Source organism: Rutidosis leptorrhynchoides, chromosome 6 (genome assembly GCF_046630445.1).
Source record: "Rutidosis leptorrhynchoides isolate AG116_Rl617_1_P2 chromosome 6, CSIRO_AGI_Rlap_v1, whole genome shotgun sequence".
Taxonomy (NCBI): domain Eukaryota; kingdom Viridiplantae; phylum Streptophyta; class Magnoliopsida; order Asterales; family Asteraceae; genus Rutidosis; species Rutidosis leptorrhynchoides.
In genome coordinates this window covers 441,388,470-441,406,904 of record NC_092338.1, presented here as the reverse complement: position 1 = coordinate 441,406,904, position 18,435 = coordinate 441,388,470, and the positions used below count along the sequence as shown (strand labels likewise).

At 35.8% G+C, this 18,435-nt stretch overlaps 2 protein-coding genes across 2 annotated transcripts; both read right to left on the bottom strand.

Annotated features, from left to right (window-relative positions):
• Positions 1-876: 876 nt before the first annotated feature.
• Positions 877-1,325, bottom strand: LOC139853392 (auxin-responsive protein SAUR21-like). The gene has a single exon (XM_071842786.1). It carries the CDS (start codon positions 1,258-1,260, stop codon positions 961-963), a length of 300 nt encoding a protein of 99 aa, XP_071698887.1. The 5' UTR covers positions 1,261-1,325; the 3' UTR covers positions 877-960.
• A 1,393-nt stretch (positions 1,326-2,718) lies between these two features.
• LOC139853187 (auxin-responsive protein SAUR21-like) lies at positions 2,719-3,203 on the bottom strand. Its single transcript, XM_071842568.1, has one exon. The coding sequence runs from the start codon at positions 3,131-3,133 to the stop codon at positions 2,837-2,839; it is 297 nt and encodes a 98-aa protein (XP_071698669.1). The 5' UTR covers positions 3,134-3,203; the 3' UTR covers positions 2,719-2,836.
• Positions 3,204-18,435: the final 15,232 nt, after the last annotated feature.

The following is an 18,435-nucleotide window of genomic DNA, read 5'->3' as shown; positions in this document are numbered from 1 at the left end:
CCTCATAATTGGAAAGGGGGAGATTTGTTGGGTTTTAATTGGTTTCCATTTATGAGCAAGTGTTAGTCCAAGCTCAAAGCCCAACAAAATAGGCCCAAGATGCTAGTTGACTTAGTCAATCATTCTAGGGCATTTTAAACTTCAAGTGTGCAGCTATTTTGGTCATATGAGAGATCAGAGAGATCAAGAAAAAGAGTGAGATATTCCATTCCCGTTTTTGAAAATAGCAGGTCAGAACAGAGACGATCCCCAGAGATCTAACCGTTGGATCTTCATCAAATTTGGGCTGTGTCTTCCTGATATCAGTGCCAAGGTTTTCAACCATTGAATTCGTCTAAAGAGGTCTGTAGCTCGAGTTATAGCTTCTGGATCAGACTGCAGTTTTTTTGGGTGAAATCATTCATCTTTTGTCTTTAATTGTTTCATATACTTGTTGATTGTTGTAGTTCAAGAGTATGATGATATTGTATACCTCTAGTTGATCTAGAGAAGGATTATTGTATTGCTCTCTTGTTGATGATAGTGGAATTTAAGTGGCTTAAATCGTCCCGTGGTTTTTACTCTCGATTTTGAGAGGTTTTCCACGTAAAAAGTCTCGTGTGTATTGTGTGTGCTTGATTATTCGTTATTAGTTGATTTGCTACTGAATTGGGACAGATTTGGGTTGGATTCGATATAGCTTATTTGTTAGCATCCTCACGGTTTCATACGGGTCGGGAAATGTTTGTCAAACGGATGTTTGTTTCCGTTTTGTAGATTGCCCGTTGTGACCATTTTCCCATCAGTTATGAGTTATGTATTTATGATAATAGTAGAAACTGAAATAATATGGTGAAACTGAAATAGATATCATTTCAAAGTTTATATATTGCATGACGTATTTCTATTTACAAACTATAATAGTTCCTATTTGTTAGTTGCTAACAAAACTGTGATAACAGAGACAAATTCTTTACAAGCTCATAACGCGCCCAAATGAGAAGCAAGATTAATGAAAATGTCTTCACTACACGGAATCGTGAGGCCACCCATTGGATGGTTGTACCCGAACTCTTCTTCTGCTAGATGTAGTAATTCTTGGAACATAGGCTGGCTTAATAATGATACAGGTACCACAAATCGCTTTTTCTCTTGTTCACCTACATAAACAGCAAAGTAGCCTTTTGGGATGTCCATTGAGGTTGTTGTGTTGCTTCCGTTTGAGAATGATCGTCTAAGAGTTTTCTTCACTTGAATAATCCGAGGCATACGAATGGCCATTTTAGACTTTAAAAGTTTGATGAAAGCAGAGAATGTATTGAAATATTTCTTAAGATGTTTTGAAGGATTGTTATGAAAGTTCTGGTTGCTTTGTTCATATTGAATGGTTTATATAGAAGATGCATTAGGCATTAGATGATAGATAGTGATGTATGGTTCAGAAGGCAAACTCACATGTTTTTTTGTCTTCCAACTTGCTTTATCAAGGAATTAAAATACAAATACATTTTTATTAATGTAATTAAGGAAAATATATGGCCTGGTGTAAAGAACACCATGGTCCCTCATCATCATGATCATTCAACAAATCCTTGTATAATAGATTAGATTGTGGATATGAAAGGAAATTTTAATGTCTGATTGTGATGGGAGATATAAGAAGCAATCTCACATGGGTTTCTTTTTCAAACTTGTTTTATAAAACGAGTTATCAGTTTATTAACATTAGTACTATTAATGTGGACTACACTCGTATGGCCGGAGTTATAAACACATTTAGTGAAAAGTAGTACCAAATCACATGGTGTTTTCTTAAGGGTGAGGTGTATGTAAAATGTAGCGCCTTAATATCACCTAAAACCAAATATAAATTTGAAATCTAAGTGGCTTAAACATAACCTGTTTATGTCACAAACATGTTTTGATATCAACTAGGTTATTGGGCTAAAACTTGGATAACCCACAGTTATCTTAATGTTCATATGGATTTCATTCTTCATGTACTATCAGTAGATGAGTTCATGTGATAAGATTAGATACAGATGCAAGATGCATCCATCGTTACATGTATAATATATGGTCTGCTGATCAACTCTGAGGTTGATCTCATTAGTACCCACACAAAATTAATGTCTTTATTCTGTTGAGAGTAATGGTCTAAACATATTACTATATAAGGTATAGAATATAAAATACTTTTCATTCGGTAAGTTAAACATAATTGTATATTCATCATTCTTAAGAGCTTGTCAGGCCCATTTTTATGCATAAAATCAGTAATCACGTATGGCATGCAGAACTTCTGATCAATGAGTAGAAATTTTCTTATATACACTGATCTATAGGCTTAAGTATACTAGTTTCCATAAGTTATTCAGAAATATTTATCCAGATGCAGAAACTGCAGTAAAGTTCTTGTGTGGTATGTATCTTTCAGTTTATTCTTTCTGAAAGTCAGATATATCAATCTTATTCTTTTGTAGCATTTGTATGTAAACGAGGAACTAATGTGTTGAGAATCTTTGTTGGTAAAATCATTGACCTTTGGCCGTAATTTTTTTATATTTATTCTTGGTGACACAGATAAGATGCTTATATATGTTCAATTACAGATCAATTACAGACTTCGATTAAGAGTATGTGGATACCAAAATAGTGAAAGGTGCAATAAGTTTGTCATCTATGTCTAATGTCTAATTATATAGATAGTAAATAGTAAATAGAGCACAGTGAAGTAGAAATAGTTGTCATTTTAATTTGGCAATTTTATACAAGTGGAACAAGTATCTCTATTTACAAGCTAATACTAGTTCTTAGTGGTCTCCAAAATTGTGATCACGCAGATGAAGTGTAGAACTCATAAGGCACCCAAACGAGAAGCAAGGTTGATGAACATGTCTTCACTACACGGAATTGTGAGGCCACCCATTGGATGGTTGTACCCGAACTCTTCTTCTGTCTGATGTAGTAAATCTTGAAACATAGGTTGACTTAATAGTGATACAGGTACCACAAATCGTATTTTCTCTTGTTCTCCTACATAAACGGCAAAATAACCTTTTGGGATGTCGATAGATGTTGTGTTACTTCCGTTTGAGAATGATCGTCTAAGAATTTTCTTCGCTTGAATAATCCGAGGCATACGAATAGCCATTTTGCTACTTGGAAAGGTTGATGAAAGGAGAGATTTATTTTCAATGTATTCCTTACGATATTTGGAAGGATTGTAATGAAAGTTGTGATTTGGGTGTACATATTGAATGGTTTATATAGAAGGGGAAATGGGCATTAGATGATAAAGCAAACTCACATGGTTTTGTCTTCCAACTTGCTATATCAAGGATCAAATTACAAATAATCATTTACAGTAGTAAGTAAAACATACATGGTCTGGTTTCAATGTGTAAACAACACCATGGTCCCTCATCATCATGCTCATTCAACAAATCCTTGTATGGATTTGAAAAGAAATGTTAGTGACTGATTGTGATGGGTGTTATAAAAACTCATCTCACATGGGTTTCTTTGTTTGTAAGAAAAAGTTTAGTGTCACTACCATCACTTGATAAATATATTACTAGTACTATTATTGTGGACTACAGTTAAAACACAATTAGTGAAGAATAGCACCAAATCACATGGTGTTGTCTTATGGTTGAGGTATCTGTAGGACATTGTGCATGTCACCTAATTACAAGAATATAAACTTGAATAATAAGTGGCTTAAATGTAACCTATTTATGTAAAGTTTTTATGTACAAGGTCATTGGGCTAAAACTCGGAGAACTCACAGTTCTCCTAATGTTCATATTGTTGGAGGTTTTATTGAGATTTCGTGTAGGGTAAAATAATCGATAGCCGGATAAATCACTGAATCGTGGTATCACTTTCCGAAAGTAATTATTCGACCCTTATTGCCTGGGTTACACGAATATCACTTTGGGATAAGACAGAGATTAGTTCTTGTTATTGGCAGTAAACAAGAACTCTTTTACATAAGAGTATTAAGGTGTTTTTCGTATATCTTATTCTCATAAATGATAGTCTCTATTTATAGGCACCCAAAAACAAGTATTATTCCACGATGGAGATGTTTCACTAACTAATTTCGTTTTCAAATCTAAAACAAATCCTTTACATAAAGTTGTTTGTTTTATTTCAAACATCCTAATCAAGGAAATCGTTTTCAAATCTAAAACAAATCATTTACATAAAGTTGTTTGTTTTATTTCAAACATCCAAATCAAGGAAATCGTTTTCAAATCTAAAACAAATCCTTTACATAAAGTTGTTTGTTTTATTTCAAACATCCAAATCAAGGAAATCGTTTTCAAATCTAAAACAAATCCTTTACATAAAGTTGTTTGTTTTATTTCCAACAACCAAATCAAGGAAATCTAGATTAAATCCTTTTCATAAAGTTGTTTGTTTTATTTCCACCTAGTGCAAGAATAATACTTCCGTAATCACTCAAATTTGTGATAATGGAAAACCATTTTCGGGTCCGGGCAATCTATCACTTAATGGGTGTACACTCCGTACCTCCTAACCCATTTACAAGTATAGATTAAATCCCTCAATTACACTAAATTTCTAACAATCCTCCCCAATTTAGTGCAATTCGTTTCATGAGAATTAAACAAATTAAAACAAAAACTCATGCATAAATGAAAATATCTTGAAGATTGAATTTTCACCTTAGTACATTACACATTCCAAATATTCGAGAATCAGGGTGTTCTAAGAATTGAACCCTTCAACCCATTTTGAATAACTGAAAATAACATACACATAAGTTTTCAAATACTCTAAAGCTATCCTGACACTTTACAAGCCATGTGTCCATATCCTTTCATGAATGTATCCAAAGCTAAAAGTCCAAGCTTTGTTGAAGCGGCAAAACTTCACATTCACATAGGTAGTTCACTTCAGTCATGCACCTGCTCTTGCACTTTTTCAAATGAACTATTAAGAAGCTAGACTTCAACCTGACCTTCAGCAGTTCCGAGTACATACCTTACCTTGGGATGATATAAAATTTATGTACTCCAAATTTCTAAGTATAAGCCTTCCGCATTGAATTCAACTTCTAATTTTCATCAGAAGGGAATTGGGTATCTTATAATTAGAAATTTATGTGGACTTTAAACCCATCCCCACAGCAGACTTGTCAACCAAGTCTCTTGCCAATCCTTTCGTCAAGTGATCAGCTAAATTCTGTTGTGACCTTACGAACACTATAGAAATCACCCCATTCATGATGAGTTCACGAATCATACTATGTCTGACACCTAAGTGTCTAGACTTTCCATTGTACATCTGGCTATAAGCTTTTGCCAATGTCGCAGCACTATCACAATGGATAGACATGGGTGCTATAGGTTTAGGCCATAATGGTATCTCATGGATCAAGTTTCTAAGCCATTCTGCTTCTTTACCAGCAGCAGCTAAAGCAACAAACTCAGATTCCATCGTTGAGTTGGTAATACATGTCTGCTTTTTAGAAGCCCATGAAATAGCACCTCCCCCAAGCAAGAACACCCAACCACTCGTTGAAGAATGATCTTCAATATTGGTTATCCAACTCGCATCAGAATATCCTTCTATTACAGAAGGAAATCCACTGTAAGATAAACTATATGCCATAGTTTTCTTTAAATACTTCAGTACCCGCCTAATTGCTTGCCAGTGATGAGTACTAGGATTACTAGTATATCTACTCAGTTTTCCCACAGCAAAAGCAATATCTGGCCTTGTACATGTCATGGCATACATCAAACAGCCAATCACCTGAGAATACTCAAGTTGTGATATAGCTTTACCTTGGTTAGGCATAAGCTTCTCACTTGGATCAACAGGTGTACTCACAGGAGTACATTCAAAGCAATTAAACTTTCTCAACACCTTCTCAATATAATGAGATTGAGAAATTGAAATTCCTTTGCTTTCACGTTTGATCCTAATACCAAGGATAACGTCAGCCTCCCCCATATCTTTCATGGAGAACTTTGATGACAAAAATTCTTTTGTTAAATCAACTTGACTTTGGTCAGTCCCAAAGATTAACATGTCATCAACATATAGACAAATTATAACTCCTTTACCAGAATCATCAAATTTGCTATACACACATTTATCTGCTTGGTTCAATCTAAAACCACTAGATAAAACTACTTCATCAAACTTCTGATGCCATTGCTTAGGTGCTTGTTTCAAACCATATAAGGACTTCACAAGTTTGCACACCTTGCTTTCATTTCCTGGCATGACAAAGCCCTGAGGTTGGTTCATATAAACCTCCTCATCCAAATCACCATTCAAGAATGCTGTCTTCACATCCATCTGGTGAATAACCAGATTGTGAATTGTAGCCAAAGCAATCAGCAGTCTAATGGTAGTGATACGTGCCACAGGAGCATAAGTATCAAAATAGTCAATTCCAGACTTTTGTCTAAAGCCTTGAATGACTAACCTTGCCTTGAACTTTTCAATAGTTCCATCCACCTTCATCTTCTTTTTGAAGATCCATTTACAACCCAAAGGTTTGCAACCGGGAGGTAGATCAGCTAACACCCAAGTGTTATTGCCCATGATGGAATCCATCTCATCATTAATTGCCTCTTTCCAGAATGCAACATCCTGAGACCTCATTGCTTCATCATATGTTTTAGGATCATCATCAACATTGAAACAATATGAATATTGGGTAGAAACATCATCCCTAGAACCTTCAACTAAGTATAGTTGAAAATCTGGTCCGAATGATTTAGGTTTCCTTTCTCTTTTGCTTTTCCGAAGCTCAAGTGACTGATCAACAGCCTTTTCAGAGACTTCATCATTACAATCCTTATTGATTCCATTGTTACTTGGAATCATATCCTTTGGTCTAGGTATAGATGAAAATCGATTTTCATCAAAGATTGCATCCCTTGAATCAATCACAGAATTGATTGAGACAAATTCATTAGGCTCTATTACATAGAACCTATATGCCTTGGAATGTTCAACATATCCAATAAAAATGCAATCTATACCTCTTTCACCTAAACTTTTCTTTTTGGGATCAGGCAGTCTTACAACCGCCCTACAACCCCATACACGAAGATAATTCAAGTTAGGTTTCCTTTTATTCCAAAGTTCATAAGGTGTAATCTTGTTTCTTTTGTTAGGAACTCTATTAAGCAAATAACAAGCTGTTAACATAGCTTCCCCCCAAAATCCTTCACTTAAACCCGAATAGGATAACATGGAATTAACCATTTCCTTAAGGACCCTATTCTTCCTTTCAGATATACCATTTTGTTGTGGAGTATAAGGAGCTGTGGTCTCATGGATAATACCAACGGATTGGAAATACGATTGGTCAATGTATTCACCTCCCCTATCTGTTCTAAGTCTTTTAATCAAAGCCTTTTGTTGTAATTCTACTTCAGTTTTAAATATTTTAAATTTATCTAATGCTTCATCCTTAGTATGTAACAAATAAACATAGCAAAATCTAGAAGCATCATCAATAAAAGTCACAAAATATTTCTTGTTTCCTAAAGTAGGAGTAGCATGCAAATCACATAAATCACTATGTATTAATTCCAAAATTTCAGTATCACGATGTACATTTTGAAATGGTTTCTTAGTGATCTTTGTTAACATACACGTTTTACACTTTTCATTGTTCATGTCAAAAACCGGTATTAATCCATCTTTAGACATATCTTGCATTCTTTTAAAGTGTATATGTCCTAGTCTAGCATGCCAAAGTGTAGAATTATTTATGCTAGAAGTAGATATAAAAGCAAAATTAACATTCAAGTGATTAATGTTAAGTCTAAACATTCTATTGCATAAATAACCAAAACCAACAAACATACCATGTTTTGACAAAACAAACTTATCAGATTCAATCACTTGTTTATAACCACAACAATTTAACACACTACTGGAAACTAAATTTTTTCTTATTTGTGGTACATGCAAAACATCAAACAAACAAATAGTTTTTCCAGAACTAAAACACAAATCCACACTTCCACGTCCATGAACAGAGGCTGTTGACTCATTTCCCATATGAAGAATTGATCCATCAGTCACGGACTCGTAAGTCTTGAACCAAAATCTATCCTTGCATACATGGGTGGTGGCTCCCGAGTCAACCCACCACGCGACATCATCATCCTGCACAAAATAAGCCTCAGATATATATGAAACATAATAATTCTTATTTGAATTATTAAATATATTCTGACCTTTCGAGTTGTGGTTGTTTAAACCATTTCCCGAACCGCTTGTGCTAGATCCTTTGGCATTATTATTACCAAAAATAACCTTGCAATCCTTTTTTATGTGTCCAGTTTTACCACACTTCCAACAAGTCAATTTAGACTTCTTGTTCGGATTAGCCTTGTTATAACCTCGATGTTTACGTTTGCCCTTTTTGTCATTATTACTAGTGAACTTTTTATGTTCCACCATATTGACAACAGACGTACCAGCAACTTCGTTGCTCTTTGGCTTGTCATTATCCTGCAACCTGAGGGATTCCTCAATACGCAGATGACTACCCAACTCAACAAGAGTTAACTCCTCCTTCTTATGTTTCAAAGAATGTTTAAATTCTTTCCAAGATGGAGGTAGTTTATCAATTATGCTTGAGACTTGAATAGACTCATCCATGTTCATCTTATGTTGTGTGAATTGACCAAGTATACGAATGAGCTCATTGTATTGTTCCAAGACCGGTCTAGAATCGACCATCTTGTAATTATTAAAATTACTAACAAGGAACTTTTTACTAGAAGCATCCTCAGACATATACTTGGTTTCTAAACAGTCCCATAGTTCTTTAGAAGATTCAACATTTAGGTAAATATCAAAAAGGGAATCAGCCATACCATTGAGGATTAAACCTCTAGCGATGTAGTCATCGTTCTCCCACTTGCACCTTTTCCGAATTTGTTCAATAGTGGCATCATCACCATGATCTTCAGGAATTGGTGTGCTGAGTACGTACACCACACTCATGCTGCTCAGAAAGAAGTGCATCTTCTTTTGCCATCTCCTAAAATCAATTCCCTCAAACTTATCAAGTTTGGAGAAATTCGCCGTCATGTGTTTCATCGTAGCCGCCATCGATTATAACGAATAATTACTTTCGATTGTTGGAGGTTTTATTGAGATTTCGTGTAGGGTAAAATAATCGATAGCCGGATAAATCACTGAATCGTGGTATCACTTTCCGAAAGTAATTATTCGACCCTTATTGCCTGGGTTACACGAATATCACTTTGGGATAAGACAGAGATTAGTTCTTGTTATTGGCAGTAAACAAGAACTCTTTTACATAAGAGTATTAAGGTGTTTTTCGTATATCTTATTCTCATAAATGATAGTCTCTATTTATAGGCACCCAAAAACAAGTATTATTCCACGATGGAGATGTTTCACTAACTAATTTCGTTTTCAAATCTAAAACAAATCCTTTACATAAAGTTGTTTGTTTTATTTCAAACATCCTAATCAAGGAAATCGTTTTCAAATCTAAAACAAATCATTTACATAAAGTTGTTTGTTTTATTTCAAACATCCAAATCAAGGAAATCGTTTTCAAATCTAAAACAAATCCTTTACATAAAGTTGTTTGTTTTATTTCAAACATCCAAATCAAGGAAATCGTTTTCAAATCTAAAACAAATCCTTTACATAAAGTTGTTTGTTTTATTTCCAACAACCAAATCAAGGAAATCTAGATTAAATCCTTTTCATAAAGTTGTTTGTTTTATTTCCACCTAGTGCAAGAATAATACTTCCGTAATCACTCAAATTTGTGATAATGGAAAACCATTTTCGGGTCCGGGCAATCTATCACTTAATGGGTGTACACTCCGTACCTCCTAACCCATTTACAAGTATAGATTAAATCCCTCAATTACACTAAATTTCTAACACATATTGATTTTAGTTTTTGTACTATACGTAGATGAGCCAGGAGTGATCCTGTTAGGCTGCGTCCATTAGAGTATGGGGTGGGATTACTCACCCTCCCGGTAGCCCGAACGGGGAAAAACCTTCTATCTTTTTTATATGTAGATGAGCTCTTATCTTAAGATTAGTTATGAGATATTTTTATCATTATGGACATAATGTACAGTCCTGCTGATCAACAGTGAGATTGACACAATAGTACCGGCCCAAAATGAATGTCTTTATTCTATTAAGTGTAGTGATTCTAAACTTAAGGTATAGAATAGTTTTCAATGAATAAGGTACACATAGTTGTATACTCATCCTTCTTAAGAGCTTGTCAGGCTCCTTTCAATGCATAAAAACCAATAATCACATAGGAGACGTCGAAAATTTTTAAGGCTGTATAATTAAAACCTACTACTATATGTTAAAATAATAATGTTTTTCTAGATATTTCTAGAATTAATTAAGTAGAAGATATTTAGCATGTAATATTCTAGAAGTAGATATTTAATCAAGAAATTACTAGATTAGACTAGGTGTATATATCATGTAATTACTAGAGAAGTCTAAACCGACTTAGTGAAGCCTATAAATAGGCAAAGCTTGTTGCAAAAGTGTAGAACAACAAAAAAAAAAAAAAAAAACAAGTTCAATATAAAAAACTCCTTTCTTACTAAAACAACAAGTCTTCATCATCTACTCTATTTGATAACTTCCCCTCTCAATATCGATCACTATCACTATCTAATAATTTAAAATTAATCAACATTATTTAATTAATCTTAATTTCTAATAATTCTAACAAGTGGTATCAAGAGCTGTTTGGGCGTTCGTTCGCATACACCATGACTACCGTTGGTGTGTACAATATTTCCGTCCCCATCTTTGATGGCGACAACTATGATTTTTGGAGTATCCGAATGAAGACATATTTCCAAGCACAAAGCTTGTGGGATATTGTCGAAGTCGGGTTTACAACTCCAAAAGACGACGAAACTCTGTCCGCAGAAGATAAAGAAAAATACAACAAAAATGTAGTCAGAAATGCTGCTGCTTTAGGCTACATTCAACAAGACTTGACACCGTCTATCTTTCCACGAATCATGGGATCTACGACAGCCAAGGAGGCGTGGAAGATCCTTCAGGAAGAATTTCAAGGAAATGTCAAGGTGAGATCCGTCAAACTTCTAACTCTCAGAAGAGATTTTGAAAATTTAAATATGAAAGAGACTGAGACCGTAAAAGATCACTATTCTAGAATTAAAGAAATAGTAAATCAAATGAGAGCCTATGGAGATAACATAACTGATAAGAAGATCGTAGAAAAGATACTTATCAGTATGACCGAGAAATACGATCATGTAATTACCGCTATTGAAGAGTCAAAAGACATTGAGACTCTGTCAGTAACGAAATTAATTGACTCTCTTGAAGCATATGAGGCTAGACTGAGTCGGCGTAGTGAAAACTCACTCGAAAGTGCCTTTCAGTCTAAACTCAAATTAAGGTCTCAAAAATCTAATAATGGGGGGAAAAGAAATCTTGAAGAAAATTCGAGAGGAGGAGAAAAATCCAGAACCGGGTTTGATCAGAGAAGAAAAAGCTACCCTCCATGTGGTATCTGCAAAAAGACAAACCACTTGGAGAAAGATTGTTTCCACAAAGGGAAGCCACAATGCAATAATTGCAAAAGATTTGGGCATCTTGAAAAAGATTGCCGTTTAAAACAAAATCATCGAGCTAACTTCACGGAAGAAAGTGAAGATATACCGGAGAACAAAAATCGACTATTCTATGCCTGCCATGTCGCAAATAAACAGAGGGACGATACTTGGTTGATCGACAGTGGGTGTAGCAACCACATGACAGGAGATGAAAAGTTATTTAATAATATCAACAAGTCCGTAAAGTCCCGCGTCAAACTAGGGAATGGAGCGCTTGTTGACACTAAAGGCAAAGGTACAATTACTGTTCAAACTAATAACGCCACTCGATCTGTTAATGACGTTCTTCTAGTACCAAGCTTATCAAGTAACTTGCTAAGTGTTGGACAAATGATGGAGCACGACTACTCTTTACTCTTCGAAGAAAATTCATGTTTTATTTGTGACAAGAAAAACAACTACAAATTAATAGCTGAAGTGCCAATGGAGAACCGCAACTTTCCACTTCGCTGGCAGTATATCATAGACACAGCCATGAAAGTACAAGTTGAAGAATCATGGCTATGGCATCGAAGATTTGGCCACTTTAACTTTCACGCACTAAAAATCCTCCAACAGAAGAATATGATGAGAGACTTGCCGAACATAGAAGAGATCACTGACACGTGTGAAAGCTGTATGATGGGCAAGCAACATCGAAAACCTTTCCCTCGTGACAAAGCCTGGAGAGCGAAAGGTATACTAGAGCTGGTGCACACCGATGTATGTGGACCAATGAGGACCCCGTCTCTTAACCAAAACATGTACTTTATTCTCTTCATCGATGACTATTCTAGAATGACGTGAGTTTATTTCATGCGTGAAAAATCAGAAGTATTTTCGATATTTAAGAAGTTCAAGAACTTCGTAGAAAAAAGTAGTGGCCGTTATATAAAAACACTAAGGAGTGATAGAGGGAAAGAATACACCTCTACACAATTCAAAAAATTTTGCGAAGATGAAGGTGTTAAACGCCAACTCACTGTTGGTTAAGCTCCAGAGCAGAATGGCATCTTTGAACGCAAAGATAGAACTGTTATGGAAATGGCCAAAATAATGATACATGAAAAAGGTCTTCCAAACAGTTTCTGGGCTGAAGCTGTATACACGGCTGTCTATATACTAAATCGATGTCCCACGAAAGCCGTAGAAAACAAGACTCCAATTGAGGCATGGAGCGGAAGGAAACCATCAGCGAAACATCTGCGAGTATTTGGGAGTATTTGCTACATCCACGTTCCTAAGGAGAAACGTCACAAGCTCCAAGAAAAATCAGAAAAAGGAATATTCTTGGGCTACAGCACACAGTCTAAAGGCTACCGAGTCTATAACCTGAAGACTAATAACTTCGTGATCAGCCAAGACGTGGAGTTTGATGAAGACGCTTCTTGGAACTGGGAAAAGGACAAAGTTGAAAAACAAACATATCTGCCTCGGATATCTATGGAAACTCTAGCCCAACAACCACTACAAGTTGAGCATTCTGAACCACATGAAAGTACCGGTGAAACAAGCCCTGCTACACCAACTTCTCCATCAACAAGATTACCTTTGGCGCAAGATGAGTCAAGTCCAGAGTCAACACCTGGAAGAGTCAAAGCATTAGTAGAGATATACGAGACTTGCAACTTTACAACTATAGAACCTGAAAGCTATGAAGTTGCAGCCAAAGATAAAAAAAAATGGGTAACTGCTATGAACGAAGAAATAGAATGATCGAGAAAAACAACACATGAGAGTTAGTTGATCCTCCAGAAAATAAAGAAATCATTGGAGTTAAGTGGGTTTACAAAACAAAGCTCAACCCTGATGGTTCTATACAAAAACACAAAGCAAGGTTAGTAGCTAAAGGCTACTCGCAACAGCCTGGAATTGACTACACCGAAACTTTCGCACCCGTAGCACGACTGAATACTATAAGAGCACTTGTGGCACTAGCAGCTCAATGAAGATGGAAGATTCACCAACTAGATGTGAAATCAGCCTTTCTAAATGGGTTTCTAGAAGAAGAAATATATGTAGGGCAACCACAAGGTTTCATTCAAAAAGGAAAAGAAGAAAAAGTCCTAAAGCTCAAGAAAGCCTTATATGGACTTAAACAAGCGCCACGCGCATGGTACAACCGCATTGATAGCTACTTCACAAGTTCAGGATTCAAAAGGAGCCAAAGTGAGCCCACACTCTACATCAAAACCCAAGGTAAGTCTGACACTCTCATTATTTCCTTGTATGTAGATGATCTTATATATACGGGAAACAATGAGAGAATGATACAAGAATTTAAAGAAGTCATGATGAAAACATTCGAGATGAGTGACCTTGGTTTGATGCGTTATTTTCTTGGCATCGAAATTAGTCAAGAAAATGAAGGCATCTTCATATGCCAAAAGAAATATACATAAAATCTTCTGAAAAAATTTAAACTATATGGTTGTAAAACCGTCGCCACGCCACTAGTTGTCAATGAGAAGATGAGAAAAGAAGATGGATCGGAGAAAGCAGAAACTTCAAGATTCATAAGTCTCATTGGAAGCCTACTTTATTTAACAGCAGCAAGACCAAACATCATGTACGCAACGAGTCTACTATCCAGGTACATGCAAAACCCTACTCAAATACATTATGGAGCTTCTAAAAGAATACTAAGATACTTGCAAGGTACCATGGACTATGGAATATGGTACAAGCCGACTATAGACTCGAAGCTTCATAGATACACAGATAGTGATTGGGCCGGATCAGTGGATGATATGAAAAGTACTTCAGGATACGCATTCACACTTGGATCTGGTGTATTCTCATGGGTATCAAAGAAACAAGAAACAGTGGCACAATCATCAGCCGAAGCCGAGTACGTCGCAGCCGCAAACTCAGCTAATCAAGCTATATGGCTAAGAAGAATACTAGAAGATATGGGTGAGAAACAAGACAAAGCTACAAAGATATATTGTGACAACAAGTCTGCAATCGCGATGACAAAGAATCCAGTGTTCCATGGTAGAACAAAACACATTGATATTAAATATCACTTTTTGCAAGAAGTCTCAGCGAATAAAGATATTGAATTAAAATACTGCAAGACAGAAGAACAGGTTGCAGATATTTTCACTAAAGCACTACCAAGACCCAAGTTCGAGTATCTACGCAACAGGCTCGGAGTAATCTCGAAAAACATTAAGGAGGAGTGTTAAAATATTAATGTTTTTCTAGATATTTCTAGAATTAATTAAGTAGAAGATATTTAGCATGTAATATACTAGAAGTAGATATTTAATCAAGAAACTACTAGATTAGACTAGGTGTATATATCATGTAATTACTAGAGAAGTCTAAACCAACTTGGTGAAGCGTATAAATAGGCAAAGCTTGTTGCAAAAGTGTAGAACAACAAAAAAAACAAGTTCAATATAAAAAACTCCTTTCTTACTAAAACAATAAGTCTTCATCATCTACTCTATTTGATAACTTCCCCTCTCAATATCGATCACTATCACTGTCTAATAATTTAAAATTAATCAACATTATTTAATTAATCTTAATTTCTAATAATTCTAACACTATCATTTTTTCAATGATGAGAACTTCTGATTTAGTGAGTAAATAGTTTTTATGTATACCAATCCGCAGGCTTAAGATTTCATTCTGTTAAAATAATAATGTTTTTCTAGATATTTCTAAAATTAATTAAGTAGAAGATATTTAGCATGTAATTTACTAGAAGTAGATATTTAGTTAAAAAGCTACTAGATTAGACTAGGTGTATATCATGTAATTACTAGAAAAGTGTAAACCGACTTAGTGAAGCCTATAAATAGGCAAAGCTTGTTGCAAAAGTGTACACAACAAAAATAAGTTCAATATAATAAACTCATTTCTTACTAAAACAATAAGTCTTCATCAAATACTCTATTTGATAACTTCCCCTCTTAATATCGATCACTATCACTATTTAATAATTTAAAATTAATCATCATTATCTAATTAATCTTAATTTCTAATAATTCTAACAAGTGGTATCAAGAGCCGTGTTGGGCGTTTGTTCGAGTACACCATGACTACCGTTGGTGCATACAATATTCCCGTCCCCATCTTTGATGACGACAACTATGATTTTTGGAGTATCCGAATGAAGACATATTTCCAAGCACAAAGCTTGTGGGATATTGTCGAAGTCGGGTTTACAAATCCAAAAGATGACGAAACTCTTTCCGCGGAAGAACAAGAAAAATACAACAAAAATGTTGTAAGAAATGCTGCTGCTCTAAGCTATATTCAACAAGCCTTGACACCGTCCATCTTTCCACGAATCATGGGAGCTACGACAGCCAAAGAGGCGTGGAAGATCCTTTAAGAAGAATTTCAAGGAAATGTCAAGGTGAGATCTGTCAAACTACTTACTTTAAGACGGGATTTTGAAAATTTAAACATGAAAGACACTGAGACCGTAAAATATTACTATTCTAGAATAAAAGAAATAGTAAATCAAATCAGAGCCTATGGAGATTCTATAACTGATAAAAGGATCGTAGAAAAAATACTTATTAGTATGACTGAAAAATACGATAATGTCATTACCGCTATTGAAGAGTCAAAAGACATCGAGACTCTGTCAGTAACGGAATTAGTTGGCTCTCTTGAAGCATATGAGGCTAGACTGAGTCGGCGTAGTGAAAACTCACTTGAAAGTGCCTTTCAGTCTAAACTCAAATTAAGGTCTCAAAAATCTAAAAATGAGGGGAAAAGAAATTTTGAAGAAAAATCAAAAGGAGGAGAAAAACCCAGAACCGGGTTCGATCAAAAAAGGAACGGCTACCCTCCATGTGGTATTTGCAAATAAACAAACCACTTGGAGAAGGATTGTTTTCACAAAGGGAAGCCACAATGCAATAACTGCAAAAGATTTGGTCATCTAGAAAAAGATTGCCGTTTAAAACAAAATCATCGAGCTAACTTCAGTGAAGATATACCGGAGAACAAAAATCAGCTATTCTATGCCTGTCATGTCGCAAATAAACAGAGAGACGATACTTGGTTGATCGACAGTGGGTGCAGCAACCACATGACAGGAGATGAAAAGTTATTTGATAGTATCAACACCTCCGTAAAGTCCCGCGTCAAACTAGGGAATGGAGCGCTTGTTGACACTAAAGGCAAAGGTACGATAACTGTTCAAACTAATAACGTCACTCGATCTGTTAATGATGTTCTTTTAGTACCAAGCCTTGCAAGTAACTTGCTAAGTGTTGGACAAATGATGGAGCATGGCTACTCTTTACTCTTCGAAGATAAATCATGTGTTATTCGTGACAAGAAAAATAACAATAATTAATAGCCGAAGTGCCAATGGAGAACTGCAACTTTCCGCTTCGTTGGCAGTATATCCAAGACACTGCCATGAAAGTTCAAGTTGAAGAATCATGGCTATGGCATCGAAGATTTGGCCACTTTAACTTTCACGCACTAAAAATCCTCCAACAAAAGAATATGATGAGAGACTTGCCTAACATAGAAGAGATCACTGACACGTGTGAAAGCTGTATGATGGGCAAGCAACATCGAAAACCTTTCCCTCGTGACAAAGCTTGGAGAGCGAAAGGTATACTAGAGTTGGTGCACACTGACGTATGTGGACCAATGAGGACCCCGTCACTTAACCAAAACAGGTACTTTATCCTCTTCATCGATGACTATTCTAGAATGACGTGGGTTTATTTCATGCGTGAAAAATCTGAAGTATTTACGATATTCAAGAAGTTCAAAAACTTAGTAGAAAAGAGTAGTGACCATTATATTAAAACACTAAGGAGTGATAGAGGAAAAGAATACACCTCTACACAGTTTAATAAATTATGTGAAGATGAAGGAGTTAAAAGTCAACTCACTGTTGGTTACGCTCCTGAGCAAAATGGCGTCTTTGAACGTAAAAATAGAACTGTAGTGGAAATGGCCAAAACAATGATACACGAAAAAGGCCTTCCAAACAGTTTCTGGGCTGAAGCTATATACACAGCTGTATATATACTAAATCGATGTCCCACGAAAGCCGTCAAAAACAAGACTCCTATTGAGGCATGGAGTGGAAGGAAACCATCGGCGAAACATCTGCGAGTATTTGGATGTATCTGCTACATCCATATTCCAAAGGAGAAACGTCACAAGCTCCAAGAAAAATCAGAGAAGGGAATATTCTTGGGCTATAGCACACAATCAAAAGGTTACCGAGTCTACAACTTGAAGACCAATAACATTGTTATCAGCCGAGACGTGGTGTTTGATGAAGACGCTTCTTGGAATTGGGAGAAAGATAAAGTCGAAAAACAAACATATTTTTCGAGGTTATCTATAGAAACTCTAGCTGAACAACCACTACAAACGGAGCATTCTAGACAACAGGAAAGCACCGGAGAAACGAGCCCTACTACGCCAACTTCTCCGTCAGCAACACTACCATTAGTACAAGACGAATCAAGTCCAGAGTCAACACACCTTGAAGAGTTAAAAAGTTAACAGAGGTATACGAGACTTGCAACTTCACAACTATTGAACCCAAAAGCTATGAAGTTGCATCCAAAGATGAAAAGTGGGTGGCTGCTATGAACGAAGAAATCAGAATGATTGAGAAAACAACACATGGGAGTTAGTTGATCCTCCAGAAGACGAAGAAATCATCGGAGTTAAGTGGGTTTACAAAACAAAGCTCAACCCTGATGGATCTATACAAAAACACAAAGCAAGGCTAGTAGCTAAAGGCTACTCGCAACAACCAGGAGTCGACTACAACGAAACTTTC

Excerpts from the sequence above, each read along its gene's own strand:
- LOC139853392 (XM_071842786.1), bottom strand. The coding sequence starts at position 1,260 with ATGGCCATTCGTATGCCTCGGATTATTCAAGTGAAGAAAACTCTTAGA.
- LOC139853187 (XM_071842568.1), bottom strand. The coding sequence starts at position 3,133 with ATGGCTATTCGTATGCCTCGGATTATTCAAGCGAAGAAAATTCTTAGA.